The 21,426-nt window shown below is 39.3% G+C and overlaps 3 protein-coding genes and 1 long non-coding RNA gene across 15 annotated transcripts; 1 reads left to right on the top strand and 3 right to left on the bottom strand.

Annotated features, from left to right (window-relative positions):
- The first annotated feature begins 6,225 nt into the window (after positions 1 to 6,225).
- LOC133725822 (uncharacterized) lies at positions 6,226 to 11,682 on the top strand. 12 transcript variants are annotated; one of them, XR_009854568.1, is made up of 10 exons: positions 6,226 to 6,383; positions 6,485 to 7,085; positions 7,164 to 7,266; positions 7,800 to 7,993; positions 8,732 to 8,835; positions 9,626 to 9,791; positions 9,982 to 10,025; positions 10,641 to 10,738; positions 10,935 to 10,995; positions 11,129 to 11,682. It is a non-coding gene; the product is annotated as an uncharacterized LOC133725822 (long non-coding RNA). The 12 variants fall into 12 exon arrangements; XR_009854566.1 differs by lacking the exon at positions 8,732 to 8,835 and having other exon boundaries at positions 11,129 to 11,260; positions 11,366 to 11,682; XR_009854563.1 differs by lacking the exon at positions 8,732 to 8,835 and having other exon boundaries at positions 11,129 to 11,234; positions 11,366 to 11,682.
- A 3,051-nt stretch (positions 11,683 to 14,733) lies between these two features.
- On the bottom strand, positions 14,734 to 15,900 carry LOC133731922 (F-box/kelch-repeat protein At3g23880-like). Its single transcript, XM_062159374.1, has one exon. It carries the CDS (start codon positions 15,898 to 15,900, stop codon positions 14,734 to 14,736), a length of 1,167 nt encoding a protein of 388 aa, XP_062015358.1.
- Positions 15,901 to 17,559: 1,659 nt separating this feature from the next.
- LOC133731931 (putative F-box protein At1g47790) lies at positions 17,560 to 18,078 on the bottom strand. Its single transcript, XM_062159383.1, has one exon. It carries the CDS (start codon positions 18,076 to 18,078, stop codon positions 17,560 to 17,562), a length of 519 nt encoding a protein of 172 aa, XP_062015367.1.
- A 1,287-nt stretch (positions 18,079 to 19,365) lies between these two features.
- On the bottom strand, positions 19,366 to 20,891 carry LOC133743482 (F-box/kelch-repeat protein At3g06240-like). The gene has a single exon (XM_062171438.1). The coding sequence runs from the start codon at positions 20,857 to 20,859 to the stop codon at positions 19,636 to 19,638; it is 1,224 nt and encodes a 407-aa protein (XP_062027422.1). The 5' UTR covers positions 20,860 to 20,891; the 3' UTR covers positions 19,366 to 19,635.
- Positions 20,892 to 21,426: the final 535 nt, after the last annotated feature.

A 21,426-nucleotide genomic window follows, 5' to 3' on the forward strand; every position in this document is an offset into this window, starting at 1 on the left:
TAGAGAGTGGCACTCTGGCGTTACAGGCCATGGCTCCAGCTAAGATGCATGGGAGGCCAGTGGATTCGAAGGATACTTTAGCACAAACCAATCCTCGGATCACACTCAACATCCGTTTCATGAGTATCTTCTGGATTATGGTTATCGTTGGGGGACGCCTCAAACGTCAGAACCTATTCCTGATAATATAGAGCTCTACGAAAATTACAATAGTGTACATGAGACGTGGGATAGAAACTCCATCATAATTGATGATGTAGTTGCGCATTTTATTGCGCATGAGTTTGTTGAGTACGATGATATCGAACCACACTCTGTTGAAGCATGAATACCAACATAGAGAAATTTGGCCTAAAATGGAAAGATGCGATCCAGGTTAAGATGGATTCTCTAAACGAAGAGGAAGGTCTCGAAGAGGAAGGTCTTTGAGCCAAGTGATGCCAACACCTCCTTACATAAAACCTATTGATTAATAGATCTTCGTTAGAAAGCGTGTTGAGAAAAAGAGATGACAATCTCGCCTTATGGCGCAAGGCTTCTCACAAAAACGCCCTGGAATTGACTACGATGAGACATATTCTCTCGTAATGGATGTCATTGCACTCCACTACCCTGTCAGTTTGGTAGTATCTTATAAATGTGGTCACTACATATCTCTATGGGGATCTAGATACGGAATATATATGAAAGTTCATGATGAACTTTATTTACCCAAGTCAAGTGGCTCTAGACCACGGAGCGCGTTTGCAATAAAATTTGAAACGCTCACTAAAGTGACTACTTGATTTGGAAGGGATATGCCCTAGCGTTTTCATAAACAAGTTTCGGATTCTATCGCGGTTCATGTTGGACATGATCTTCATTAGAAGCCCTTAAAGAGCTAAGGGAAACCGCTGAACACTTGAAATCCGAGTTTGAGATGAAGGATTTTTGGGAGAACACGATTATACCTCGGTTTGGAACTTGAGCATCATGTTGATAAAAGCTTAGGCATTTTGACAAAGTCAAGCCTTCAAGCACCCCCATGATCGTCCATAGTCTTGATCCTGAAAATGATCCTCTTCGTACAAAGGATGATGACGAAGATGTGTTAGAGGCAGTAGTGCTTTACTTAAGTATAATAAGCGCATTATTATACTTAGCTCAGATACACAAAGACTAGACATCTCATTTTACCATGAACTTGTTAGCTAAGGTATAAACTCTGCGCCAACGCGACACCATTAAATTGGAGTAAAAGATATCTTTCGATACTTAAGATGTATGATCGATATGGGCTTATTCTATCCCTACAACCAGAAACGCCGCCAACGCTGGCCTGCGTTTTCTATCCCCACCCCAAAACAACATAAGTGTTTTGGAAGGTTTTGCTGATGATGAGTATCTCATAACCCATACAAAGGTCTTCCCAAAACTGGTTAAGTGTTCACCATGAGTAAAGACCGCGATATCTTGGAGGTTTACAGAATAGACCTTAGTCGCTATATCTTCGAACAATGCAGAGATTATTGCTCTTCACGAAGTGGTTCATGAATGTATATGGATTAGATCCGTAGTTACGCATGTTCGAATAGTTGTGGTTTGAAATCTACCACAGATGAGCCTACAAGCATTTAGGATAATGCTGCTTATTTTTGAACAAATGAAGCAAGGCTACATCAAAAGCGACAACATCAAGCATAATCAGCAACGACAGACTCTCCTCAAGATTGAAATGAATCAAATCCAATCAGAGGATAATGTAGCGGACTTATTCACTAAAAGTCGTTACCTAAATCCACCTTCGAGAAACATGTGAAAAGCATCGGATTGGAAAGGTTATCCGAACTCCCATGATTGAAGCAATCAGGGGGAGATATCGACATCAGGGGGAGTTATGATGTCTACATGTTCGATCTCGAAGAGTGAAGGACGTGTTGTACTCTTTTTCCTCCTCGAGCTTGTTTTTGTCCCACAGGGTTTTACACTCGAGTAAGGTTTTAACGAGGCAACGGATGAAGCGTCACCGCTGAGTTTGAGCAACACAAGGGGAGAGTATCCAGACCATCGTGTACTCTTTTGTCCTTCGTTCAGGGTTATTTTTCCCACTGGGTTTTTACCTGGCAAGGTTTTAATGAGGCACATCTTTAGTATGGTCGCCCCACTTATACTGCATCCCTCTCATAGACATACTACCTACTTATGATGCTGATAAGAAGACTCCACTTATCTCCGAAGATACGGTATTGCTACTCCACACTCATGCGCGTTGTGCTCTTTTTCTCCTTCGACCATGATTGTTTTTTCCCACAGGGTTTTACTACTTGGCAAGGTTTTGAAAGAGGCAACTTAGAAGCGCATCACCAAGACAATACTATTAAACATGATATATCCAAGGGGGAGTGTTATAGTGTAATTGATTTTATACTATTAATGTCTATATCATGTATTAGGTACAATAGTAAAAAGATAAGTGTAATGGAATGTGGGGGTTATAATAATGTATTTTCTATGCTTTTTATCCCTATATAAACCCTCCAATGTGAGAAGAATAAACTCACCAATTCACTCTTCAATCTCTCCATCTACACTCTCTCCTTCTCTCTGTTTAGTTTTCGATTGTTCTTCAACATATATCTTTCTATTCTCTGACATAATGGTTGCCCTTGCTTTTCATTGTTTTCTTTTTCTTGTATGGGGCTAAGGGCCAGGGTTTTATAACTGCTCCTTCCCATTTAGAAGGTTTGTAAAAATGTGCAACTGCCCCCTGCCCCCCACCAAAATTACCTCTATTTATTTATTGGTTCTTTGTGTTCTCTTTGATTCTTCTTTTCACCCTCTATCTTTGTGTTCTCTCTGATTGGTTCTTTTTTTTTATAGCACATACTGATTTGCTAACCCATTTGATTGTCCAACTTGCAGGGTTATTCCTAGTTCTTTTTCATATGACACAAGGACTATGCCGATATATGACAGTGAAGACTGGGAAGGAAGACTTTAGAACCATAACCAAGGATGCCCGCTCTGGTGTAATGATCCAAAGCTCAAGAAGCAACATAAATGAGTTGGAGTGAGATTTTAGAGTTCGAGAGCAAGTACTATGGATTACCTCCTTTCAGCATGTGAGCTACCAAGTTTGATTCATGGGTCTAGCTAGCAGCTAGGAATAGCTAGGGATGCTTTTGATTCATGTGTAGGTAGCAGCTAGGAATGCGTTCTTGTTTGATATATTATCTAGTAACTTGAATGTTTGGATGTTTGAAAAATGCTACTTGAATGATATGGATTAGAGTGTGGTTTTCTATGGTAATATGGAGCATTATTTTTGGGTAGATATTCCAGGTATGAATTACATAATGAACAAACAGCAGCTCAAAAACAATGTTGTGAGAACCATTCTTAGACAACAAACCTTATATTGCTCACACAATGTTTGATACAAAGAATTTGTTGTGTGAATTAACAACCAACAACAAAAGAAAACAAAATTATGTTGTATGAAATTCATAACACACAACAAAAATAAAATCATCTATGTTGTCTGAGTGAATCAACAGACAAGAGAGATAATTTCACTTCAGTTGTGTGTTGCTTACCTCAGACAACAAAGAATGAGTTATATCTGTTGTCTGTTATTAATACTAGATAACAAAGAATGAGTTATATCTGTTGTCTGTTATAAATCTCAGACAACAAAGAATGAGTTATACCTATTGTGTGTTATGAATCTCAGACAACAATTAATAAGTCATCGCTGTTGTGTGTATTGAGTCTCAGACAACAAGAAGAAAATTATAGTTGTTGTGTGTGATGGATTTCAAACAACAAAGGATGAGTCATAGCTTTTGTGTCTTATGAATCTCACACAACAAAGAAAGAATTATAGCTGTTGTGTGTTATGAATCTCAGACGACAGTAGAAATTATCTTCTGTTGTCTGAATGGCTCGACACATCCCTGCGCATGCCATGGCAGGCACCTGCTGCGCAGAATTCACACAACGGAAAAATAGCTATTCTGTTGAGCCAACTACTATCAGACAACGGTGGAATTACCGTTGTGTGATTTTTCAATCACACAACACTGACTTAGATAACGGTGGACTTCTTCATCAAACAACAGAAATCCACCGTTGTCTGATGAACTTTTTGTAGTAGTGATTACATCCATAATCCAATCATTCAATGGCGTTGCCACATGATTCCTAGCTCATAACCGTAATGGGCTATAAAAACATAAACATGCTCGAGGTCCATTTCTTTAGTTTAGGAGGAAGATGTCGAGAGGAGGAGAGTGTAGAGGAAGAAGATGAGAGGTGGAGAGGGTCAAAAATAAAATTAAAGATAAATATGTTATTTTAAATACTGCTTACTCCCTATACTTATAGGGTTTCATAGTTTCAGTCCCTGACCTTTGAATTTCACCTAAAAAGTCCCTGAACTCCCAATTTCCTCCCAATTGGTCCCTACCGTCAAGCATCCGTCAAAAACTCCGTTATCTTTCCCAAAAAAGTCTATTATACCCTCATTTACTTTAAAAATATATATATTTCTCTTCCTCTTTTTTTTTTTTTTTTTTTCTTTTTTTCTTTTTACCTCTTTTTCTTCCGGCTCTTTCGCCTCCTTCTGTTCATCTCCTCATCAAGATGGTTCCAATCCACATACCTTCAAGAGGTGAAATGAAAAAAAGAAATAAAACAGAGAAAAAATAAATTAAAAAAGTAAGTGAGGGCATAATAGATATTTTCGGCAACTTTAACAGAAAATTTTGACGGCAGGTACCAATTGGGAGGAAATTGAGAGTTCAGGGACTTTTTAGGTGAAATTCGAAGGTCAGGGACTGAAACGATGAAACCCTATAAATATAGGGAGTAAACAGTATTTAATCTTTATTTAAAATAGGTAAAATTTCAGATATAGGGCAAATCAGTTTGTTTACCTTCACTTTGTGCCTCAAGTGCATCACATATGGTAAAGTTAACTTCTCAGTGATGGAAAATGAACAGAGGTACGGTCTTTGATAAGAAAAAATGAGTCAATGTATCATGTTGATAACATTGCAAGTTCGAGTATAATTCTGAAAGTCCTCTAAATGTCTAGACACTGCTGGTGAAAAAAAAAGAAGAAAAAAACCTTTATTTTCTTATTCAATTACTGATTAGGTGAACATGCTCGTTTAAGTCAAATTTCTAGTAAACCTTCAACCTTTAATGTGAAGAATAGGTTAGTAAGGATTGGGGTCAAGTGATTTGAACGTGAAACTTACTCAGTTCAATATTGTGAAGAACAATGTCACTGGATCAATGAGTTTGGTTTCTAGTCTTTTCGGTCACTCTTTAGCTTCTAGCTAGTAAAGTTATGCTCGTAGAGAATACACTGCAGTATATGGCCATGAGGTGCTATAAATTGGAACTACGTCGCAAGAAATCTGAACTGAATATGAAGTTGAGATGTTAAATATTGCAGAGATCAGTCTCACAAGACCGATTAGTTTAGTGACTGATTAGTAGAATACAAGTATCTTGTAGCTATAATTTCGTGATAAGATGGCTTGGATTTCATAATAAGATGGTAGAGATTCAACCAACATCCTTTTACACTATGCCAAAAACTGCATCACACTACACTTTTTAGACAACGAAAAAAAAATTTCCGTTGTGTGATCACTGAAACTGCTTCACACAACAGGTTTAATGAGATTGACGTTGTATAAGGAGGTCGTACATCAATTTTTTTGGGTCTAAGATTATTGTACAACAGTTTTAAGGATTTGTCTGTTGTCTGAATGTAAAAAAAAACTCCCCCTCACCTTGCTCAAATTTGGGTCGAAATTTTGACTCACCTTGCACAACAGTATTGTTGTATATGTTGTATGAGAGTAAGTTGCAAAATAACATACAACGCATTTTTTTGTTTCCGTTGTGCAAGTTTGGAAGAAAATCACATGTACCCCAAAATGTGAGTGAGTAGCCCCAAAAAGGCCAATATTTGAGTGAAATGCTGGTACACGATTTAAGCTCCTACAACGGAATGGCTTATTTGTGTTGTCGGAATGAGAAATGTATGTCCCTAACGTCAAAACTGCTACTTTGATTGCACATAGGCGGGAATTTTCCCTCCTTGCTCCCTTAACTCAAATTTAACATGTACATGATCAGACAACTAAACTTCATACATGCGTTGTGTGAAAAAGTTATAAAAAAAAAAAAAAATGCCCGCCTTTAGTTAGTGCCTTAGTGACTTTGTCTCCCCACTCGGCTTGTACAAAGTAACTCTGCCTTCAGACCCCTCTTGTTGTTCGTGTCTATCTCTTAGAAGCCAACCATTTCCTCTCTCATCTCTCCTCACCTGCAAACCAAAAAGGAAGAAACCCAAAGTTTTGATTCTAAGCAACATCACCACGAAGGTAACTCCCTCTTCTCCTTCTCTAGATTTGGTCTCTTCGCCCCATTCTACCATATGTTTTAATTTCCTGATTTTGATTTTAGGGTTCTTTTTGTTTTCCAGATTGGGAAGAGACACTCTTCATTCCTCTCTTTAATTGAACTACTTTTAGTGAGGAAAAGTTAGTTTCCCTTTGTTGATTTTTGATCTTTCATATCAATTTCTCTTTCAGCTTGGGGTTTCGTATGTGGTTCCCGAATGGGGTTTCGATTAGAGTTCCAAAAGGTGGAACGATTCAGATCATCGTCGTCGTCCACCTCCAGCAGCTCTCACTACCTCTCCAAGTGCCTCCTCCGAGGTACCGTCGTTCTCCAGGTCCTCTATGGTCACATCCACTTCCCCAACTCCAACAACATTGTTTTCGGTAAGGTCCTCTCTCTCTCACTCTCACACGCGCGCACCCTCTCCCTTCTCTCTCTCTCTGCGCTCTAGGTCAATCTCTCCGCCCCCTACAATTGCTTCAATCATCGAAACCCTAATTCGCTCTCTCTAACTCATTCACGACCCCCTCGTACTCTACCATACTCTGAAGCTCGTCTCTGACCTGGCATCGGGACAGCCCACCTCTCCGGCCTCGTCTTCGCCTCCGTTCGCTCCGACTCAGTGAGTGAGCTTCTCAGAGATCGATTCAAACTCTCCATTATCTCTATCGCTGAAGCCGAAGGTATTACCGCGAATTCACTAATTAATTGACTTCGATTTCGTTTATGGTTTTCTCAGTTTTCAATTCTCGTTCTCCTAGCAATGAAGAGAAGCGGATTCTTGGGCTATGAAGCCTCAAGTTGGGGAACGATTCTGAGTCGGCCGGAAGAACAGTAGTATATCCAAGCTGTGGCATGAATTAGGTTGCTTCTTGCTGCCTTTTATTTAAGTATAGTCAATGGGTTTTGTGAGTTTTACTTGTTTCAGCATTAGCTTTGGTGAAAGTGCATTTCTTTTTAAGAATCAAAAGTTGCTTTGCTTGAGTACTTAAGTAAATTTGGCTCCTTTTGAGAACATCCATTTCGACTGACTCAAATTGGATTCTTTTAGGGTGTCTTCTTTCGATTTGTACTGATAATACTCATCAAGTTTTTCTTTGAACAGTCTTGGTATTTGGCTTCGTTTTCAATCTAACATTATGTTCCATGGAAGATACTTAATTCATACATATAGATGAAACTGCAAGCTATGTGTATTTTGTGTATTGATTGATATGACTGCCACTACAGCTTGCTTCATTGACTTGGATTGGAAATTTAAATACAAGCATCATGCCGTTGTTTTTTTTTTTTTTGTTAGTTTAATCACTTTAATGATCTTTTTCTTTTGGAGAGTAGAACCCAAGTCAAGTCCGTGTTTTCTCTCATACAAGGTACTGATTCCTCTATTTTTCTAGAGGTCAGCAGTGGCATGGATTGGATTAATGTGCAATGCAGAGGTCCCGTAGAGCTCTTCTGCATCGAAGAGCTTTGGAAAAAGTCACCACTGGAAGGAGCCGCTTGTATAAGGTGTCTCTATCTTTAATTTTTGCTCTGTGGGGGTTTGTCTTCCTTATCAGCTTATGGTTTAGTCATGGTGATGAACAAAGAGGTAATCTTGCTACTAAATGTTCTCTCTCATATAGTCTTTTGTTGGCTTTCACTATGAATTATTCTACTGTGTTTGATTGTATATGATGGATCTCCAAGTTTTGGTTGGGGTACAATACTTTTCTGATGCGTAGCATAACTTAGAATTGGCCTCACCTTAATCTTGCTTACCGGAAACATTCAGCGAGTCATTGTAGTGATTTGAAAGTTTTGGAGATGCTTGCTAGAATTCTGGTTTACTGATTTAGACATTTAGTTAATTAGCTACGATCGTTCGAGGTGATGCTCTTAGCAGGTTGACATTCAATGTATGACTGATTTTAAAATTGTGCATGGGAAGAATTGGGGAGTTTACAAAACCAATAAAAGCATATAATTCTCCTATATTATATTGCAGTATAGTTTACAAATTGAACTGCATATGATTAGAGAAGGTATATAAAGTCATGTCCTCATGGACTCATGGTTATGTGTGTCTAGTATCTGCAACATATCTTCTTCATGCCTAATAATCAAATGCAAATAATACCTGAAAACTAGTTGGAAGTATGAAGGATCCAAAAACATGTAATTGTTGGTGAATTTTGATAATGTCAAACTTAAGGAGATGTTTATTTAGTTTGCAAATACTATTTTGTTAAGGAGATGTTGGTTCTTCTAGAAAACTATTAATTAATATTGGTACTTGATATGTTTCAAATCCGAGTCTCAAGTCTTTCTATGGTTTTTCTTTGATTAGGAAACCCTCTTTATGAAATATGATGTCGTCCTCCTTGATTTTGTAACTAGCTATTCTGAAGCATAAACAATGCAGGTTGTTAAAGTGAAATTAGCCATCTCAAGGTCTGGTTCATTCTCTATTATATCTTATTTGCTTTACCGGAAAAGAAAAAAAACATTTGGGGACAGGCTGTGATTAGTGTTCTTTTTGTTTGGCTTTTATATATTGTTTATAATCAACATGCATTTATGCACAAGGGATTTAGATTATCATGACAGCACACATAGTTCTTAACTTACTAGTTCAAAATTGTGCAGCTCTATGCCATGAAATTTATGTGGAGACCATAATACTTAGCCTCCTTTTTTTTTTTTTGGCATTGTTTGGTTAACTTTGTCTTCTCTTATGCAATTTTTTTCACGGGTTTCACCAGTGTGCATGGTGAGAGTCCATCCGCGGAATATGCAAAGTTGAGGAAGAAGTCACTAGAAAGTGAATTTGGACATGCTTTTGGAGCTAATCGCTCCAGAAGTTTTTCTGCTGCCTTCGTTTTGGTCCCTTTTTAGAGCAGCAATTATTTAGTTTCATATGTTGCTAAACTAAAGCAGCCGAGTGGGATGTCTATGATTTCTTCTCCTTCTCGGGCTCAATTGAAACGTTTTGGTGGTTGGTTATTGTTGGATGATCATGGATGTCTATGATTTCTTTAGCCTCTAGCTTATTCAGATGGATTTCGGTTAGTTATTGTTGGATGATCATCTCTTATCTGAGAGGTTAATTTAATCGAATACTGACTAAGAACACTACATTTTAACGAGCATTGGGTGCTGAATTATACTGCAAGTGTTTGTTTCTTCTGTTGCTGTGAGTCTTCCATCAGTTTCTGTTACTAATTCTCTTTGGGTATTTCAGGCGTTTGAGGGAGTTATACCAAGTAGATCCTGCAGATTATATGCTGGCCATTTGCAGAAATGATGCTCTTAGGGAGCTTTCTTCTCCAGGGAAGAGCGGCTGCTTCTTTTACTTGACTCAGGATGATAGATTCATGATAAAGACTGTAAAAAAATCGGAAGTCAAGGTTAGTTGCTACCTGTTTCACTTCTATCTTTCTGACTTTTACTTCTCTGGCAACAAAAGAACATTTGTGTTTAATAATTTGTGCTTTGCAGTTTGTTTGTTTCGTAAATTCCACTCTATACTCCTAATTAGGCAACAGGTGGAAGGTGACGATTGCTGAAATCACCTGATGGATTCTATTTTGTTTGCAGGTGCTAATAAGGATGCTTCCAAGTTATTATAGACATATGTCTCGGTATGAAAATTCTCCATAAGTTGGCTTGATATTAACTGCGTTGAAACATTGGTAGCCTTTATTATTGTCACATAATAAAGGACCTAATGGATATATGTTTTAATGTGACAATATATCAAGTCATTTTAGCAATCTGGCTTGATATTAACTACATTGAAACATTGGTAGCCTAATTCTAAGTATTAGTAGTTCATTCTCTACATAAAAACATATGTAGAGAATTAACTATGTTTGCAAGTATACTTTGTTTCTTTAGGTGGGGGGTTGTGCTTCCCAAGTTTAACTTTTTAGGGACTGTGGTCAATATGGTTTTGTATTGTTTCAAAGGCAACTCCGTGCAACTATTTTTCATACTGCCTAAATGCTCTCACACATGTACATGCTCACACACAAATATTGTGTCGTTGCTTCTGATATAATTTTGTATTCATCTTTCCAAAAAGTGATTGAGGAATTAGTTATCTCTATGCATAAATCTGCATCGGTATGAAATAGGTGCAGTTTGTAGGCAGTACAAACTATGCAGTTTAGGAAACAGTTGCAATACATTCAAACTATGCAGATCATGATCTGATATTTTAGTTTGAATTCTGCTCACTTGAGAGTTACTTGCAGAATTTCATTCAAGCTGTGTGGACTCATGGCTGACAAAATGGGGGACATGATGCCCCGTGTGCAAGCATGATATGAGAACAAAATCTGTGAATCCTGAGGTAAGAGTGGGGTGCATCCTCATTATTTAGTGTTCCACAGTTGAGTCTTGTTTAAGTTTTTTGAATAGTAAGACTCTGGGACATGCTCTATTCTGGTACTTGCAGGCCCTAGCTTTCTTGAATGTGATGTATAGGATAATTTGGCCAGTACATGTTTTGCTTGTTTTACTGAAATTTGGCTATTTTCTTCTTGCAGATCAAGAGAAGGACCTGGTTGGATGATTCATGAATGTATTTATGAATGTCAAGATATCAAGGTAAATTGTCTTGAAGTTTAAATTTTTCCCCCTGATAAACGAACAATGATTAACCTTTTATGTGCACAATAAGATGTTGGCTCTGTCGTGAACAGCATTGTTACATCCAACCTTCTTTATTCTTTCTTTTCAGGTTTCCTCCTGTTTATTGTGGAATTCCATTTGAATTCCACCGGAATGTGTTTTATTATGTGAAGTGAAGAGATATGGATCATAACTTCTCTACATTCTTGTAAAATGTCAGTAACAGTTCATATGCAGCTAAGTAAATATAGTCACTTGACTCAATTTCTCATAACTTTGTTATCATGTCCATGCCTCATTCACCAAAATGATTAACTAATCCTTTGATATAATAAACTAATTTCAGTGGGAGAGGAGAGGCAGCAACGAATACACCCAAGCGGATATTGATCAAGTGCGAAATGAGTGGGGGAAGTTTGTTGTCAACACATATGTGCATGAGCCATGAAGTAGCGCGCTTGTTGCTGGTCCATTTTGGCGAAGGAAAACATCTTTTTTTGTGCTTCTCTGCTGGTACATTGTCATGCACCATGTGTTGCATGTTTTGGAACAATGGATATATATGTATCAGCTTTTTGATGTCTCAAGTAGATGGGCATGCACTAGAATGCTTTTCTTGTTTAAAATGTTGGGTTCAATGATTAGTGGTTTGCAATGTTTATATTTGATAGTTTGCAATGTTTATATTTGGTATGTAAATGGATCAAATGCACAATTTAATTCAGGAATGGGATATGTTCAAATAATCAGACAACAGAACAGATATAATGATAACTGTCTGTTGTCTGAATGACAAAAAATCGGGACATATCACACTGCAATCATTCATATCATACATCGGTTTTTAACAAATCACTGTCTTCTAATCTACACTCACACAATAGAAGCAATTAAACTCTGTTGTCGCAAAGTTAATCAGACAACAGAAGAAATTGAATTATGTTGTCCCAAAGTTAATCAGACAACAGATATAGTCCAAGAACTGAAGTTTGAATATCAGTCAGACAACACACAAAATAAAAATCTGTTGTCTGAGAAGCTCAACATACAACAGCTTCAAAACTAGCACTGTTGTCTGAAGGCAGCGCCGCAACTGCTGCGCAGCTGCGCCTGGCATCTGCCGAGCCACCTGCCGAGCCATCTGCCGAGTATCACACAACACGTTTAACACATACACGTTGTCTGTATGTTTCTCAGACAACTGTGTTCCACCGTTGTCTGAATTTTCAACAGACAATGACTCGGTCTACAACGGTGGCACTCCAAATCAGACAACAGTTTCTGTCTGTCGTCTGATACGTTTTTTGGCATAGTGTTAGCTACTCAATTAATTTTCAATACCAAATAGCGAATCACTTGATCATTCAGTCCCGAAAACCTATTCTTAATCCAAATGATGACGTTTCTTCTTCTTCTTCTTCTTCCTTTCTTTTGGCAAATCTAATTGCTCTTTCTTAAGAGTGGTGAATTTCTTTTGTCCTGGCTAACGGAGTCCCATACGTAACAAGTACTTTCTGATTGGATGACAAGAGCTAACATTTCAACATATGATAGTCGTAAGAAATAACCTTAATAGGTTTACATAGACGAGATATTTCATTCGTAGTACAATATCTACAAACACTACAAACAACACTGCATCCACTCTCTACATAAGCAAATGACTTTTTGGATCTGCCAATTTGTTTCCAAGTGGAGAAGAAACATTACAAATATCTCTCCTCCCTCAAAATGACGCCCACCCTGAATTACAACCAGGTTGCTTCTACAAAAGCACTTTTGCCTCCCTATTTCCTTGAGAACTATAGCAACGAGCTACTAGCTCACCTACAAATCCAACAAATGAGTTATAAGTTGAATTACAAGCATTTCACTCATTCACAAATCACAATGGAAAGCAGTAATATAACAAATGTCCTCTCAATCTAATAGCCCAACAACATTGAAATGAAAAAGGAAGAACAATTCAAGAAATGATAGTATAATTGGAATAAAATGGAAAATAGATCATTAGTCTAGTGTGTTAGTCACTGGACATAATGCTGGAACCTGGAGTCTGCCTTGTACATGGCTAAACTGTGACAAAACTTATAACAGTATTTAAACAGAAAAGGTACTAAAAGAGGTAAAACTCACACATAACTTTCTGAAGTAAAACAGTGAATTCTCTCCTTTTAACAACACTTGCACGGCATACAAAGAATAACATAATTGATACTTGTAGCTGTGCCATCTATTAACAAGATTTGGCAAATCAGATTCTCAATATTTATGCATTTGAATCAAATATGGTGACATGTCATGCTTAACTTGGTTTTCCAATAAAATTACCGTGGAGAAAAGTTGCACATGATATGGATGAAAGCTGAAGAAAGTGGATACGTTACAAAATAGCAAAACCCAAAAGCAAACTTTGCCAAATGTATGACTCAGGGTAACCACACTACTAAAATTCTAATGTTAATGGATAAAGAAGACTCACATTGTTGGTTTTGTACTTGTGGACGTCTGGTGAAACTAGTGTCTCTCGGTAAATGACCGTTCTAATCTCCAAGCTCTTCGCGACCTTAACAACATGGTTGAATGTCTTCTCCTTTAGATTAGGGCTATGTTTGGTATGGCTGTTCTTTGAGAAAAAGCTGGCTTCTGCTTATTTCTGAGAATAAGTGGCTGAAAAGCAAAGCTGCTGAGTGTTTGGTAAACTGGCTTTTTAGAAATGCTGTCAGTGGCAAAAGCAGTGACAAAGTGTTTGGTAAACTAAACTGGCTTGTGCTTTTTATTTGTGGAATGACCAAATTGGACATTATAGATTATTTTGCATTAATTATTTGGTAAATGATTAATATTTGTATAAATTTCATTAGAGCAATCCTGGCCATCCATTTCCTCCACCATTTGATCAGGGTCGTCCATTGTTAATTGCACCAATATATATATATATGAGCCTTCATCAATGGGAACACCAGAAGGATCGAGAGAGGGAGAGAACCAGAGTTCTCTGGCCCGAGACGCACCGCGACCCGGCTGGCTCTCCACCGTCAGGTCACCTCCGGCCGGCGCTCATACACCATCGTCTTCGTCTCGCCGTCGCCAGCAGCCCTCTGTCCTTAGATCGTCCATGCATTGAACGGAGACGGAGAATCGACGACGAGAAGCCCCGAACTTTCTCCGGCCACCACTGCAACTTCCGGCGACCGATTAGGCTGAATTTGGTATGGAAACCCACCTCCTCGTCATGCTTAACTCCCCAGTATGATTAGTTTTCCGATTTAATCAACTTTTGACGAGTTTGTTTCTGGGTTGCAGAGGAAGATGGGCATCGGGATCGAGCAGAGGGAGATGGGAGTGGGAGAGAAAGCAGAGGGAAACCCACCTCCTCGTCATGCTTAACTCCCCAGTATGATTAGTTTTCCGATTTAATCAACTTTTGACGAGTTTGTTTCTGGGTTGCAGAGGGAGATGGGAGATGGGATCGAGCAGAGGGAGATGGGAGTGGGAGAGAGAGCAGAGGGAGATGGGAGATGGGATCGAGAGACTGATAGAGGGTGGGTGGCAGATGGCTGTAATTGTTTCAGCCAACGGAGGATACAAAACGGGATTTTCAAAAATTCATTAATGAACAGTATTACCGCTACAGTACCGACCGAGCTTCTGGCTTTTAAAAGCTGGGGGAAGCCAGCTTCTGCTTTTAGACAGAAGCTGGGGCAGCTTTTTTTAAAGCCTGAGAATAAGCTCAGTTACCAAACGCATGATGCTCTTGTGCTTATAAGCAGGGGAGCAAAAAAGCCCCCCCAAACATAGCCTAGATGATACCATGAGGTCTTCATAATGACCCATCTCGTCAACCAAAACCACACCATTCTCTAACATGCACACAGGCCTGAAATGTTGTGTATAATCATCATAATGCTCTGCATAAATATTCTCGTCAATCAAAGAAAATTGTAAGACTTCAGTCCAGGATTCCTTGACCCCATATTCTTTCATCATCCATATGTTGAAACTGTTGGTTCCAGTTGGGCAAGTAGGCACACAGAGACAATTTTTATGAATCAAGGGATCACGAAACCAGTCATCATAGGGTAACGGAATTGTCTTCTGAAATTTCTCTGCCCCTAAATCAAAAGACAAAATGCTGGAGCCCCCTTCGGGTAGACTATATAACCAATGCAGAGCTCCATTTAAGAACAACCCCTGCCGCATTAGATCACTAACATAATCAATGTCTTCGACAGTCCTCCATGAACCTGATTTCAGTGAAAAGATGTGAATCATGATTTTCTTAGCACGATCATCAGTGAACCCCCGTATCACTTTGTAGTCGTCACTAGCAGAATCATGCCCGAGTCCATAAAAGCAGTAGATAAACTTGGATTTTTTAACTCGAGGAGGTTTTGGTAAAAGCTTGGTGTCTCTAGTACAAGGGTTCCATAGCATAATGACCTCCGAGTCAAGTTCTACACAAACCAAGCCATTGCAAGAACCAACAAGAACTCTATAACGGGAACGAGTGATAGTTTTCGTTACAGGACAATCCAGCTGAGTGACTGCAAACTGACCACCCGCAGCACCATCGCCATCATCATCATCATCATCATCATCCTTCATATTTTTCAAGGCTAGGATTTCCAACGTCGAGATATCATCCTCCATGAAAATGATGAGCCTGTAAGTGCTTTTGGTGATGCCTCTCTCTCCGTAGCTGAGGTGTTTCTTTACAAAATAGGAATCGGAGATCAAAGCACGCCATGACTTGCAGACGCACCGGAATCGAATCAAGGATTTGACCGGTAGCCTTGCGAGGACCTCCGCAATCACACCTTCCTCATAGTCGCCCAAGTTGGTATGAGCTCGCTTAAGCACGACATCGACGTCCCCCATTGTAATGACTCTCTCGCGCCCAAATTGACTGAAAGAAACCCCAGATTGTACAAAACTGCTGCTAAACTGTTTAAAGTATCGAAACTTACAAATTCGGTCGCTCCAGCGTTCACCGGAACCGTAGCCGGAGTGAGATTTCCGGTAGCTCTGAGTCAGGGTTTGTTGGCTGCTACCGTCCGAGTGTTGGAAACTTTGGAATCTTATAAGGGCCTTTCTCTTATCGTGTGGGCTGGATTTATGATCTCTTTCTATTTGGGTCTGTGTTTTCGGTGATATTACATTTTTGTGAGAAATTATAGCACAACATATTATACGTAATTACAACACGAATCAAAAATATCAAATTGAAAGCATGAATGACGGGAAGAAAGTGACTATTCTCCCAAATAGTAGCAATGCATTGAACCTTTAGGCGACTCATTTTATTGTTGCATCTAGATTCATGAAAGAACTATGTCCAACTCAACACAGAGTTGGGGAAGAGGGAAGAACTTAAAATCTCATCTAAAATTGTTGAGGGAGATGAGATTATAGTTGAACATAAAGTTATAAATATTGTGCTTGCTGAGAATTCAAGTAAAACATAAAGTTTCTTTGTAAAGCTCATAAAGTAGCTCGAATCGCAAAATGAGATGTCATGTTTTGCTTGTTTGTTCAATCTTGACTAGAAAGATCGTTCAATGATTGAAGGGAGGTAGCTTAGGCCTTCTTCACCACATAAGACCAGAAGATCAAATGCGTGCCATGACTGGCGCACACAAGGAAACCAGGTCCTTCTTCACAAAATGTTGGTGTGTTTTTGCATTCCAAGATAAGCATGTGTGTGACACCAAGATTTGAAGCTTAAAAAACCAGAGAAAGTCACAAAACGGAAAATTTTAGCATCAAGTGCTACACTGCTACCAATCTACCGCGCTAGTACATTCAATCCGCACAGTTATAGTTGAGCTGGTATTCTGCACATCTTCAGGGATAACAACTACCAGCATGTGGCATATGGCTTCAACATTTCAGACGAACATAGTGAAGGGTGAAACTAAAGATTCTACATAGGTAGCTGTTTCAGGCCAAAAATGATCCCTCGCGACACTTGAAGATATTCCTAAATGTCTTCTCCTTCTGATTATACAATGTCAAGGCTTCCCGATCAAGACTCATCAAAACTTCATCATTCTCAAAAAGGCATAAAGGCTCCAAGCCTAATACATAATCTCCAGGCAAGACCTCAAAAGGAATACTCATGACTTCAGCCCAAGATTCCTTGATCCCGTACTCCATCACCCACATTTTCTAATCGGACCCATTAGCGGGTTCGAAATACACAGTGAGACAGTTTCTAATAACTGCAATTCCCACAGAAAAATAATGTTCCTCTACAAAACCAGAAGGATATGGAACAGCAACCTCCCGAAACTTCTCCTCCGCTAAATCAAAACACACTATACTTAAAAGCAACTAGGCACCGCTGCTCGTTAAACCACTGATGTTGTAACCAATGTAGAGCTCCGTTTACAAAGCTGCCCTGGTCCGATAACACAACATTAGCGACAGTCTCAAGGGTCCTCCAACAGCCAGTCTTTAGTGCAAAGACCTCAATGATCGTTTCCTGAGGACCATCACCTATACCCCCTCCATTACGTGACCTACAATTCCCCCTTACTATCTTGCAATCATCAGTAGCAGAACATAACCAAATCCATAGAACACTCCATAACTCGTATCGAAAGCGGTAGGTTTTGGCAATAACTTGGACTCTCCAATACAAGGGTTCCATAACATAAACGTATCGACGGTATCGCCGTAAAATGACAAACATATCAGACCATTGTAAGAACCAACCAAACGTTTCTCCAAGATACGTGAAGTAAATGCGTTAGGTACCTGAATCGGATACTGGAGCTCGCTGCTTGCAACTGTGCCGTCTTCTTCAATCTTCAATAAAGCAAGGTAGTGTATGGAAGTGGCGAGATAGGTTGAGAGAAGGAGGTTCAAGTTAAAGCTGTTTTTGGTGTCGCTGTGGCTCAAGTGCTTCCTGATGAAATAAGGGTCGGAGATGAAAGCACGCCATGCCTTGGATACACACCGGAATCGGATTAAGGATTTTACGGGTAGCCTCGCCAGTATTTCAACAATGATCTCATCTGAGAGAACTAGCCGACTGCAGAGAGTGACCGACATCTCCCCTTTGTTTTCCTTTGAGGTGATTTCAGGATTCAGACCCCAATTACTTCGCCCTAAATAATTTCTCTTTTTGCAAACGAACCCCTATCTATTCTCATGTGTGATTATTTTATCTCGTTATTTTGTAATTTTAACTGGTTTACCCCATCGTATTAATACTCTGTTACTACTTGCTACTGACTAATCTTATGTGCCAGGCATGTTAGTAACTTGGTATGGTTTTCGTATTTTCCATCCAGATGAATGCACTACTCAGACATGTTTTTGGGATGAAAAGTAAGAAAATTGTCAAATTCAACACGTGTGTCCAACTATCTCTGATAAGGTTTGAGAGATTCATGGTAAGACTTACGATTAATGTGGCAGACCTGAACTTTCTGAAGGCCAAAATAGGTTTGCAACAATACTAAGAGCATTTGAATTCCAACTCTAAAACAGCATAATTCTAGAAAATCCTCCATTCAAGGACCCTATTCTATTGCAAACACAAAATTAACTGCATCATACTAATTCATAACATTTGAAATTCCACAAATTGATGCAGCTGAACCAAATAGTATGACTAGAATGAATATTCAACTCACTTTGGTAATCTGACATGAAGTGTGGAAAATGAATACGGTGCAAAATGTTAAAAAGTAGCAAGAAGAAGCCACCTCCAACACAGAAGTCGGATTCAATCCCCAGCTACAGCAATGATTTATAAGTTATGGCTTTGAAACAAGTAGGTTGAGTCAGAAGATACATGCAGAGCAGGCATCGTGGATTGTCAAATACTGAAATATGAGCTACCATACACTGCAGATCATTGATGAAGAATGCAGAACCATCAGCGACAGTAAATTCTCTACTAGTGATTTTTGTAGCTAAATTTCTGAGTAAAATTGTTGTTTCACCCTTTCTAGCCCAGTGTAGATAAACAACAGGGCAGAAGGGGAGCTCCCCCCCCACTCCCACTGACTTTGGCTTAGAACCAGAGCTCACCCTCTCTTACTGATCTGCAATATATGGTAGCTCACATTGAAATAAAACGGTAGGAAGGACAAGCGCATTGTATAGTCACAGGACAAATAAAGGCACATGGGGTATTGTCTTGTAAATACCTATAAACTTACAACACAAGTGAAGTTCATAGATAAGGCATGCCCAGAAATGGTTGTTTAGGCGGAAATAAACAAGGGATTTGACCCTACCCCAATTCCCCATAATCAATCTTTGTCAATATATTAATGAAGATTAGGATGTTGCATGTCACATTCCCAAAATTTATGCAGTTGAACCAAGTAGTAAGAAGATAGAATATTTAACTTTCCAATAGAATTACTAATCTGCTTAAAAGCATGAAAATAACAAAAGAGCAGGACACCAAGAATTCCCAGCTTAAGAAAGTGACAAAGTCACAAAACAGAAAATTTTAGCATCAAGTAGTACCAATCTACAACACACTTTTCAAATCAGAAGTAATGGCTCTAAACCAAGCCACTTGAGCTGAAATTCTGCAGGTCTTCAGGATAACTACCAACATGTGGCATGTGACTTGATCATATAATCATATCAAACAAATGTAGCAAAAGACTCGCAGTGTTGGTTTGACAAGTTTGGGGCACCGGCGATCAATGGTGAAACTAAAGTTTCTACATAAGTAGTTGTTTGTCGCCAACCATTCTCCACATGAGTCTTGAAGACATTCCTAAATGTCTTTTCCTTCTGATTATACAATGCCAAGACGTCCCCATTGATATTCATCAAAACTTCATCGTTCTCAAAAATGAACAAAGGCTGCAAGCATATCTCGTAATCTTGAGGCAAAACCTCAAAACGAATTCTTATGATTTCAGCCCAAGATTCCTTGACCCCATACTCCTTCATCACCCACATTCTATAATCGAACCCATCTCTCGGTTCAAAGTACGCAGTCAGACAGTTCCTAATAGCTCCAATTCCCACAGAGAAATAATTGCTCCCTACATAATTCGGAGGACAGGGGACTGCAAACTCCCGAAATTTCTCCTCCGCTAAATCAAAACACATTATTTTCGAAACAATTAAGCCATGTTCCGACGGCTGATGCTTTGACCAATGCAGAGCTCCATTTACAACGCAGCCCTGGCCAAACAACATAACAAAATCAAGTCTCTCAAGGGTCCTCCAAGAACCAGTTTTCAGTGCAAAGACCTCAATCATGGTTTCCTCAAAACCTTCCCCGAGCTGCAAGTGGTAGCCGTGACCACTTCCAGCAAGAGGCCTATAACTTCCCACTACTATCTTGCAATCATCGGTGGCGGAATCATAACCGAACCCATAAAACACACAACCCCTATTGAAACGAGTAGGACTTGGTAATGACTGGATCACTCTAGTGCAAGGGTTCCACAACACAACATTGACATCCAATAACAAACATACGAGGCCATTGCAGGAACCAACAAAAACTTTCAAACAGAAACGCCTGATATCTACCGGATAGTCAACCTCTCTGCTTGCAACTGGGTCATTATCTTCCTCATTGGAACTAGCGATATCGGATATTTCTGCGTAGTCTATGGCTTGGGGAGGACTGGTTGAGAGAAGGAGCTTCAAGTTGAGGGTGTTTTTGGTGTCGATGTGGGTGAGGTGATTTTTGATGAAATAAGATTCCGAGATCAAGTCCCGCCAGGCCTTGGAAACACACCGGAATCGGACTAAAGATTTAGCGGGCAGCCTGGAGAGGATCTCAACGATGATAGCATTCAAGTCATGGGACTCGGAGAGAACGAGTTGCTGCTGATCCTCCGCCATTTCAGTTGTGGCGACTTCCGAACCCTCCACCATTTCTTGGGTTATATAGCAATTTCCAAAAAAAAAAAATGGTAGTTATTTGGGTCGGGTCAGAAAGAGCCCAGAAACTGTTCCCTTAACCTGGTGATTTCTTTTAGGCTTAATGAATAAGATACCTATGAATGATTTTTTCCCTATTGTCAATTTACACGCCAGTTTATCAATTTTATTCATATACATGTAAAGTTAATGAAAATATTTTTTTGAGAATAGAAAATTTTCATTAATCAAAGGGATTACAACGACGGGGATGACTGCGTAAAATCTCACCTACTCCAACTAGAGAAGAGGACTTACTCATGCCCTAAATGTAGAACCAGCAGTTACAGATACCATGAGCCGATATGAGCTCAACTCTAACCACATGAATCGCCCTCTTTTCTGGGCTACAAATAATCAACCTATCTCAGGAGTCCCGATACATCCTTACAGCCAACCTCAAGAAGAGACTAACCCCTTCCAACACCATACGCCAAAACCGCCAGTATATGTGTAGAGGCGTCTCCCCAATACATTGACAACAAGAAA

Source organism: Rosa rugosa, chromosome 1, assembly GCF_958449725.1.
Source record: "Rosa rugosa chromosome 1, drRosRugo1.1, whole genome shotgun sequence".
Lineage (NCBI taxonomy): Eukaryota > Viridiplantae > Streptophyta > Magnoliopsida > Rosales > Rosaceae > Rosa > Rosa rugosa.